Source organism: Ambystoma mexicanum, chromosome 1p (genome assembly GCF_040938575.1).
Source record: "Ambystoma mexicanum isolate Mex_15411 chromosome 1p, UKY_AmexF1_1, whole genome shotgun sequence".
Classification (NCBI taxonomy): Eukaryota; Metazoa; Chordata; class Amphibia; order Caudata; family Ambystomatidae; genus Ambystoma; species Ambystoma mexicanum.
This window is the reverse complement of record NC_090921.1, coordinates 1,125,069,264-1,125,080,005: the sequence shown is the minus strand read 5'-3', so window position 1 is coordinate 1,125,080,005 and position 10,742 is coordinate 1,125,069,264. Positions and strand designations below refer to the sequence as shown.

General features: G+C 43.1%; 1 protein-coding gene across 1 annotated transcript; it reads right to left on the bottom strand.

Moving 5' to 3' along the window:
* Positions 1-835: 835 nt before the first annotated feature.
* Positions 836-2,899, bottom strand: LOC138528335 (zinc finger MYM-type protein 1-like). Its single transcript, XM_069639900.1, has one exon. The coding sequence runs from the start codon at positions 2,897-2,899 to the stop codon at positions 836-838; it is 2,064 nt and encodes a 687-aa protein (XP_069496001.1).
* Positions 2,900-10,742: the final 7,843 nt, after the last annotated feature.

Sequence of the window (10,742 nt, the reverse complement as noted above, 5' to 3'; positions counted from 1 at the left end):
GGGTCTGTTACCACACCAGTCGGGGTTCAGCCTTTGAAAGGCTCCCCCGAGCTGGCATGGTGTCAGACTCTTATTTAAGTAAAGACAGTGGCGCCTCCAGACATTTCTCATAGGGGTGGCCTGATGAGGCCACAGGAAATCTTGGGGTGGCACACCAAAACAAACACATAACTGAATTTCAGGAAATCTATTATGCCGATGTAGTATATAGTCCAGTTGAAAACTATGTATGTATGAAAGTTAAGGAATTGCATATTGATATAGTTCCATTTATTATTCAACAGTTAACTAATTAATGTATCTGATGCACATAGACTAATACCAGTACGGTTAACATTTTGAGTTCCACAATCTGTTTGTGCTATGTAAGGAATATGTGATGTGTATATGAATGTTAGGCAATTTATTGTTCGTCAAACTGAATAGTTGTTCGACTTTTACTTGAAAAGACAAATATACAGCTTTAATTTAAAGGAGCACATCGATTTTAAGGAGCAAAACATTTACTGAGAACACGCCTGCTGAAGTAAAAAAACAACACAGATGCCAAAACCTTTTTCAATACAGCTGTATTTGGTTCATGTTGCTGTGTATTCTTGTAAACTAAAATATATACTTACAAAAAGCATAATCATGGACAATATACATTTTAGTATAGCCTGCTCAAACTATTTACATTCCTGCTTTACTAGGCTACAATCTTTTTTGTTTCTTCTTGCAAACTAAACATGAACAAAGCAAATGTGCATAACCATGGACAGCAATAAACATTTGAATGTAGCCTACTCAGTACTCAACCTATTTACATTCCTATTCATTATTATTGTATCATTAATTAATATAGCTTTATTCGCCTGTTGCTATGTCTTTTGGCAAACACATCAACAAATTCATCAAGATTTATCGCCCTAGCCCTTTTTGACTCTACACTTAACAACCCCAAATTGCTCAATCTCTCATCACTCATAGTATTTCTCAAGGCACTCTTGATTAACTTTAGCACAGAAAAACTACGCTCACATGCTGCAGTGCTCACAGGTAATGCAAGTGCAATTTTGCAAAGTTTAAACATCTCATGGAACACTTCCTTATATGGCTCAAGGAAGACTGTGAGCTCTAATAAACTGGTTGGTTTTTCAAAACCACTAGTTTGCCTCCTATCAAGAATTCGCTTGACATGAGGGATCTCATAGTCTAGATCCTCAGTACTGCAGTTGTATTGCGAGGCAAATGGAAGCACTACATTTTTCTCATAAAATGTGGGACTGGAGGGATTCAAGGCTTGTATCCCTTGCATAACAGCACAACTTTCTTTAGAAAATCTTCTCTTCAACTCAGAGAGAAGCACATCAACAATTGGAATAAATGTACCTGCCCGAAATGTCTCCTTATGTGTATTGGCATGTCTTTGAAATATAGGCATGGAAATGTAATACCCTTCAAGCCTAGAGCTTGGTGTGACCCGACGCCCTGGAGGTGCAACAGCAATGTTGCATTGCTCAGCAAGGGTCATAGTATTGTTCCAAATCTCATTAAAGACAGAGCCCTCTCTATAACTGTTTAATGTGTCAACAAGAGAATCAACAAGGTTAACTGCTGCACCCAAATTGAGTTGTGGGGACTGTAAAATATCTGACAGATGTTTTATCTCACCAAAAACATTTGTGAATGTTAAAAGGAGGCCAACAAACTGTAAATCTATTTGGGCTAATATACCTCTTGCCTCTACAGCTCTGTCCCCATTTCTCTCTTCAGATATTTCTTTTAGTCGACGTATGAGGGCTGGCAGTCTGTCCCCCACTGTCTTGCAAGCATTGTACCTACAGGCCCAGCGTGTCTCTATCAACCTTTGAAACTCTCTTGGGGCCCCCTGAAACATGTCCCTCTGTACCTCTAGCCATCTTTGATGCACATATGAGCCTGACACAAACACATACAGTTTCTGCAGAAGAGAAAAGAAACAATAGGCTTCTGGGATGCATTTTACACTGTCAACTAATACTAAATTTAAGCAATGTGCATTGCAGTGAACATAAAAAGCTAATGGGGCCTCAGATTTAATGCGTTCCTGCACTCCTGTGTCCTTTCCACTCATGACAGAGGCACCATCATATGCTTGCCCTACTAGGTGGTTTCTGTAGTCAAGGCCATACTTCTGCAGTATTTGAATAATTTTCTGTGAAAGCGCTGCAGCATCTAATCGCTCTGCTGCTTCAAATGTGAGGAAACTTTCACATATGGAGCTATTGTAATAATATCGAATTACCAAGGACATTTGTTCCTTCTTAGCAATGTCTTTGGTCTCGTCTACCATAATGCTGAAAGCCCCACTTTGTGCAACTTCATTAATTACTGAGGTGCGGACAATTTCAGCTAGGCAATCAATTATTTCATTTTGTGTACTATGCCCAAGGTATGTTGCATTTTTTTGACTTGTCATTTTTCTTTTGACTGTGTGATCATGCTTGGCTAGCAGTTCCATAATAGCGAGTACATTTCCTTTATTCTGGCCTTCGGTTTCTTTATGTGCTCTCTGTGCAATATTTTGCATAGCTGTGAGGAGCAGGGTTTCTCCAACAGTTTTAATGTACTCTCTGTTTTCCCTCACTATTTTATTATATTCTGCATTTAATGAGGCTGAGAGAGAACATTTGCTTGCAATTGACTTTTCATATTCTGCCCATGCTAACATAGCCATAGTATCGGATTCTGATTTGCCATGACCTACAAACCCACCATCTTTGTAAGTTGCTTTTTTCCAGATTTTGAATCCTGCTTCAGATGTAAACACTGAATCACCTGAGGAGGGGAGACTGAAGTGCCGGCAGGCATAGCAGTAGGCAGAATCATTACTTTGAGAGTATTCCAGCCATTTATGTGTGAAGTACCATTCTTTCATGAAGGCCCGTCTTCTACCCCCCTGAACGGTCCGAGGGAAACACTTCAGATGTGGCTGTTTGGGCCCCTCTCCTCTAGACTGGGATATATCTAGAAGAATGAAACAAGAGGTTACTCATTAGCAAGCCATCTATTTTATTATCAGGGTCACACTGCCACACTGTCATAATTTCACCTGTTGGTCCGGGAACAGCTTGAATAGCTCTAGCTGATTCCTGCCTCGCCCTCTCTTTGACTGTTGCTGCTGCTGCCTGTTCCTCACTTTCATGCAATGCTGCTTCTTCCCTGTTGTCTGTCCCTGATGCTGGCTCTGCCTGTTCGTCGCTGTCATGTTCTGCTTCTGGCTCTGCCTGTTCATTAGCTTGCTCGATTATGTCATCTTTCTCTTCCACTGAATCCTCACTAACATTCATCCTCACTGCATCTCCACTACTACTTTTCTTAAAGAAGAAGGAAGAGATTTCTGTGGACTTCCTCTTCATTGTCTGAAAATTGACATAGCTACAATTACTAATCGTAGGCATAGCAATAACGTAAGTCATTTCCAAACTCAAAAATGCTGTTTAAAATTGCATTCATTAGTTCTCTTTGAAATATGTTATTTTTGTCGGACTACCACACAAATACCATTTTGATACGATTTCATTACACCCTGCTTTGCCAGAGCATAACCTCAGAGGCAGTTCAAAAGTCCTACATTGGGCTGTTGCAGGTTTTGTGTCAGTGAGTCGTTCAAACCCTCTCCTCTGCCTCTACTCTTGAGCTCCACTGATTTAATTCCTAAGTTGTTGGTCGTGTTCAAATACTAGAAGAAAGTGTCACTCTTAGGTCATCCTTACAGGCTGTTGACATTCTCTCCAGGGGCCATATGCGAGTGGTGGGTCAGGGTGCCAGGCACGGAGCCATACTCAATATTTTGGGGGGGGCTGGATGGCAGCTCTGAAAACTGCTAGTGAGATGGGACATTAAACCTATTGCGCTACAGATACCCCCTCCCCCGTCCTAACGCCCCCTCCCCAAGCCCAGGAGGCTGAATAGATATTACGCCTTCCTTTGGCCCATTAGATCCATCTTTCACCCCAGTTCACCGGAGGCATAGCCATGATTCTCTAACAAGTGGGGCCTGGAGCTAATGTAGTAGGGCCCACATTAAGAAGAGCCTGCAGAAGGAAAGCCACTTGTTCTGCCCCCAGTTAAATGCATAGGAGTGACAGAGAGTAGTGAGTGAGGGCGAACCAATCAAGGAGGGGTTGTCCCCTTGAGAAAAGGTGTTAAATAATGGGTAATATATAATAGTATATAATATAATAGTGCATTTTACAGTAAACTTTCTGTGATAAATTAGGTAAAAAGCCATACAGTTTACAATCAGTTTTGTAGGTATGTTAGATGCCAAGCCACCATGCACAGGAACATTTTCAAACACATTTTCATAATGCCTTTGTCTGCCATATGCCAGTACTCTGCGAGTTTAAAAAAGCATTTTCATATTGATTGTGCTCACAAATGTCCATTCTGGTGCACCTATATATGGTACTATTCCCACATAGGAAATACTCATGTTTGCTTTGTTCATAATGCCAGTAACCATACTATGACAAAGCATGTTTTTATGCTGGCTCTTTCATTACACAGTATCTGCATGTAAGAGCATACTCCTGTTGGCTTTGCCTTAATGCCAGTGAAAAAAAGCCAAGCCACAATAAGAAAATATATCCTTGCTGGCTACACAAATCCCCCATTCCCCATATAAGTACACTCATGTTGTATTTGCTCCTTAACTGCAGTAAAACGTCATGCCAGAGTAAAAAAAACAGCATTGCAGGCAGCACGAATGCCCCCACCTCAATGTAAGAATACTTGGCCTTAACACCAGTAATAAACTGCAATGCCACAGAAATAAAATATGCTCACTCTGAACAGCACAGGCAACCTACTCCTGCTGTACGTATCACCCAGCTGGTAAAGCCACAACCGCCTTATAGCCTCTCAAACCTTTTCCCCCACCCACATAATGAGAAATGTAAAGCAAACACTGCGTCGCATGATCATTCGCTAAGTTCACAGTTTGCACACCTCACTGTTCCCATATCTGATTTAAACCCTTGCACACACAAAACAAGCGTTAACATGTGTGGTCAACAGAATCAGACTGTTTAAACCTATTAGCATGTCATGATACCACATCTCAAAATATCCATGCATTTACCTTTGTGTTTGATTGAGGTCAACCTGTAATTGTTAGTAAATCAGAATTAAATTTTTTGTCAGGGCACTGCAGAATGCCACTAGTACAGCTCAGACACAGTAAATCACTAAATAACATCCACACATTTGATGTGTGCTATGTCCATTGTGTCACTGCCCTATGTGCATTATTACCACATTTCTTTCTCTTGTATGTTTTTTTGAGTGGGGCTCTACTCTTATTCCATAGAGCTTTGCAGGGCTAATGTCATCATACTCTACCTCGTGGCCATTCTTCCAGCTCGAAGTCAGGAGCCTGTGGCAGCGAACATCGCTGCGGACATTGCTCCTAGACATGTAGCTATAACCCCTCAAACTTTCCAGACGTATTTGCGATTAACGATATTACATTTCTGAGGGCAACGTTTAGACTGTTCCTGGTAATTCTGGGAAGCGTCGAGACTGGGTGTCTGGCCTGGGCGTCTGGCCTGGGCTCTTGGGGCCAAACACCAACCGAGCTGGGCAAAATGACGTGCAAAACGGGGGAGGGGCCTATGTCAGGGTTTGGTGGCAAGAGAAGGGGCTAAAAGCGACTGGGTGAGAAAAGGGGTGAAAGGGAGGAAAAGGAATTGGAGCAAGAAAAGGGCCAGGGCAAGTAAAAGGGGCTATATTTTGCCATCCGAGGAGTGCGGTGAGTGTGTGCCTCTGAAAGCGCCTTTTGTTGTATAAATTTGCCCATTTGTTCACGGGCCCGTGCCCAGGAGCAGGCCCTTGCGTCCCCTTCCTCCCCACAGCCCCTTCCTGGTTCCCACTGCCCATTTGCAGCCCAGCTCGGTGAGTAGCAAGCCCCCTCCAGGAGCAGCTTGAATTTGAAATCTTGGAGGCCCCGAGGCCTTTCGAGTCCCCTGCAGCCCGCTCCCACCGCGCACCTTCTTCCTGTTTCTCCCTTCCCTCCCGCCTCCCGACCCACGCAGGCCCGCTCTCATTGGTCCACCTACACTTCATCACTGGTCCTCCCAGGGCAGCCCTCTGCCCGGCAGCCCCCTGTGGCTAAGGGCGGCTCCTACATTGGCGGCTCCGAGATGTGTCTGCAGGTGTCAGCAGGGGAAGCCAGTGAAGCCAGCAGCCAAAAGACACCAACAAAAACTGTGAGTGAGGCACGGGTGGGGAGTAGAACAATTACTCTACTCCAGAAAACCCCTGCCAATCTATCTTACCTCCCAATAACATGGACCGCCATAGACTCACACCAGGTACACTCAGGAATATTTGTAACCACCAGACTGAACCTATCCATGACAGGATTGTAGAAGTTGCCTTGCATTACATAGTAACATAGTTGTCAAGACCAACACGCACCACATTTAGATGGAATTGTGAATATTGGCCTGCGTTGCATCTAGATAGGACTTTGAATATTACCATGTCCACACTTAGACAGAACTGTGAATATTAGCATGTCCACACTTAGACAGAATTGTGCATGTTGGCATGTCCACACTTGGATAGAACTGTCAATGTTAGCATGCTAAAGGTCAGGTAACCCACTAACCAATATAAGCTCAAACTCTGCATACTTATCTCACTCAAAAAACTCACACAACCATCTCTCGCACAGCAAGCCGCACGCACTTCACAACACTGCAACAACACATAAGCCGGAGCAACAGCACACATGGACTGACACCGATCCGATACCCGCACCAAAGCTTAGTATCTGGTGTATACCGAGCTGAAGCTGCCAACAGAACACCACTCCTCTCACTATCCTACTCCCTCTTCACCTTACTAACCCATCCCACCTTATCATTTGCAGATCCACCAGAGCGCCTGGGGACCAATTCCGTTGGTGACGGTGTGCGGTACAAATACCTTTAACATTTAACATCATTCTAAACTGTTCAAGCAGATGGGAAAATAAAATCTCTGTCGGGGCCTCTGAGGTGACAGTCAAATGATGTTCTTAATTTTGTAAAACTATTGAACTGCTTAGTCAGCAGATAAACAACAACGCTGCTTCCCTGAGATCTTTGATTCAGCTTTAGTTAAAGTCGTATAAACAGTGCCAGAAAGGATCGCCTCTTTATCTGGGAAAACGTTTTCTGCCGGGTTTTCCACACCCTGATCTTCCCTAGACCAACTACAATCTGATCACCCCTGCAAAGCTTGACCCCCTTCCATTTTATGTCAGTTCTAAGAAATGCTGTGCTAATTAGGAACGTAGAATGGGCGCTTTGTATTGTAGAAGCCGAGGTTTGCACTATATCGGTTTTATGAACGTCAAGAAGAATATGTGACTAGCCATTCCTTCCATACTTAGCTTAACCTCCCAGCCTTTTTAAGCAAATCAAGTGTACTGTTATTCGCCTTTGCTTATATTTCACATATAGAATCCCATGAATCTCAGACACTGCCCTATAGGCCAGTCCAAGCCTCTTCTTTCTGTACGTATCTAAGATTCCCTGTAAAGAGAAGCACTCAGGACAAATGCAGGCATTTAATAACACCCAAAGCATCAACTGTTCAGATCATAACAAATGTGGTATTTTTTTTTGTGGCCATAATGCAAAAAAAAAAAAATCTTTCTGTATGCCACAAAAAAACGTGCACCTTGTTGTGTGTAGCAACATATCCAACTAAGGGTGTCATGGTACCCCCCAGGGCTTGAAAGCACCAGTATAGAATGGGGTCATGTGAACATTACCTACAGTGTTTCAAAAGCTTGTTAGCATTGCAAGGTATGAAGATGTCTGCATGTCGGAGACTGGAACGCGAGTTCAGAGGGAGAGAGTGGCAAGAAAACAAAGACTTCATGCTCACTGCTGTTCTTACTGCCAAGTGTCATTTTACTGTGATGTGAAGCCTTTTGCTTTTTACCTTTTAGGAAATGAATAATGCTCACAGCTTTCAAAGTGAATGCCATCGCCATCGCATATATTGTGCCTCCTCTAGAGATTTCATTTCACTAATAAAATGCAACATGTTCAGCAACAGCATATCAAAATCACGCATCCGCATGCACATTATTAATGAAATGCAACATGCTTGCCAATGCCTGGATGGAATGGAATCACTCGATCCCAGCCACAGCCTAGGTCTGCCAGTCCTTTTCAGTGCTTGCCCGGATGGAACACAGCCTGAGCCTGGAAGCAGGAGCCACAGCCAAAGCAGAAAGGCTGTTGTGTTTCCGGGTCTGTCCGCGCATGTGCAACTGCAAACATCAATGGGGGGAGGGCAGGGCCACTGTGACTCCAGACCAGTAGTGCAATGCGGGCAGGGCAGGCCCGTGAGAAAAAAAAAAGCAAAAAAAAGACTTTTTTCTTTTCGCACTGCACTGGGCATGTAATTATTGTCCATTCAAAGTTCAGTACGAAAAAAAAAAAGTATATATTTTTTGCTTTGTCGTGGGGGGACCAACGGGGGGGCCAGCATGTTTATAAGGGTGGCCATGGCCCCCCTTGACCTCCCCTTGGCGGCGCCCCTGCAGCTCTCCAGTATTGAGCTAATGGTATCTTTCATCTCGACTTTTAATGCTTCCCAGATGTTCATAGATTCGGTTTTTCAATGGCTGCTTTGTACTACCTGTGCATATTTTATCGAAGGTACATAAAATGGCATAAGAACAAATGTACTATTGCAGTCGATAAATTGCTTAAAGTGAAGAACTTTGTTGTCACAAAAGCTAAAGATAGTGATCTTGTTAAGAGTGAAAGAGCAGACATTACATGTTGCACATTAAAACCATACTGGTTGGGTTATGCAAAGCCATGTAGTATTTGTTCTACTCTGAGCCCCCAGGTGACTAGCTTGTTACCCAGTCTCTGATTTTCTTTTGCAATTATTTGCGGTTTTGTCTTGGATACATATTTTGAGACCAGGACCTGATTGTACAGTATGGCAATGTTTGCTTAGACGTTGGTACATGATATGACTTTGTGTATTGGGTGAGAAGCATCAATTCACCCAAAGTAGATGATTGTCTATGGGGGTTGGCTACTAATAGATCTATTCTCTTTTGTCAGCCTCTGGTATTGCTTTTTTGATATCAGGCCGGTAACAACTTACTAAACATATTTTGGTTACTACTACATGATTCTGAGCCATCTCTGACTGTCAATTAAGTTTAACTCTGATAAATTCACATGTGGAAATGTTGTTGATAGCATATTGGAAAGTGTGGCACTAGAAACCGCCTGCATTGTCATTTTAGATTTCATGGCTAAACTTAGCCGCTTTTTGGGACGTAGGTAATCATTTAAAAAAAGAGAGAGCTCGATAGATCAATAGAGGTACAAACAGAGCATGACATTAAAGATGACAGGTTTTTGAGCTGCCATTCAGTGATGCTGATTCACTAATTGTAACCTATGCAATTGCACTCGGTATAGTTTATTGATTCACTATTTCACTATTGGCTCTAAACCAGACTTGGATCCCGACAGGCTGTTACTGACCTTTGATCTGGTGAGTGAGGAAATGCACCAGTGCAGGGTCGGACTGGGACAAGAAATAGGCCCGGACACCCAAAAAAAGTGTCCCACCCCTCACATAGAAAGTGGCCCACGGCTCGCCTCAAAAAAAGTGGCCCTCAAACCATCATCCATGAATCGCGTTGTTGGGTGTCCTGACCCACGTTTGGACTATTATGCTGCTACATTTGGTGCTGTGGATTTAGGAAATCCAAGATGGCAGAAAAGCCCACATTTGCGCCAGGATCCAGAAAACCGCACAGTTTTTGCACACACCAAAATGGTTGCCTGACCTACCACCCACCAGTGAGAGCGTGATGGGCTAGGAGTGCCATGAGAGGAATGTGTGCCAAAGGAAAAAGAGCAGTGCCTGTTAGCTCAAAAAAGCGCTTTGAAATCACCTTTGTTTCTCTGAAATGCAAGCTAAAAATGCATATTTTAAACATTGCAAGATATTAAAAAATCTCAATGAACACCAGCAGACATTTGGCATAATGTAGTCTTGTGTGCATACAACATCTGGAAAGAGAAAGAGCCTAAAATAATGTTCATAATGAAACTGGCTGAGCTGTGGATGTCAGCAGCCTGAGTTAAATTGGACTGAAAGACACTAAAATCTAAATGTTTAAAATAAATGAGTGACCTACTGTTGGGTGTCACATAGTTTGCAACTGTTAAATGTCATAGTTTTGAACTTAGAATCAGCATTCTAGCTGCATGGGTAAAAATTGTAAATTTGATTTGGATGAAACTGGGAACAAAAGTGACATTTAGCTGAAGCCTGGCTTAAAGAGATTGAATTCTGCCTGACAACTACCCCCAACGGGAGTTGAAACTTGCTCAACAAATGTTCCCAGGCCTGGCCTGCATTCTCCTGCCCTCACCAAAAGGAGATGACACCTCCCTGATTTAATCAGGGGAGGCGCACCTAGGACTGGAGGGAAACAGAACAATGAGCCTTACTTGGCTCAGGCAAATGTTAAATAGGGGGGGGTCGTAAATGGCTTCCTCTTGAGAGAAACGGGGAGGGGCAGTGCCTCTGTGAGCAACTTGATTTGGAGGAAGTGGACAAACCAGAAATTCCACCATGTGCTTTGGGAAACCACACCCCTCTGGGACAGAGCATAATTTTTAAAAGATGGATAATTCATAGTACGGACTTGTCAAAATTATATAATTAATATCATT

Coding starts and splice junctions, on each gene's coding strand:
- LOC138528335 (XM_069639900.1), bottom strand. CDS start 2,899: ATGAAAGAATGGTACTTCACACATAAATGGCTGGAATACTCTCAAAGT.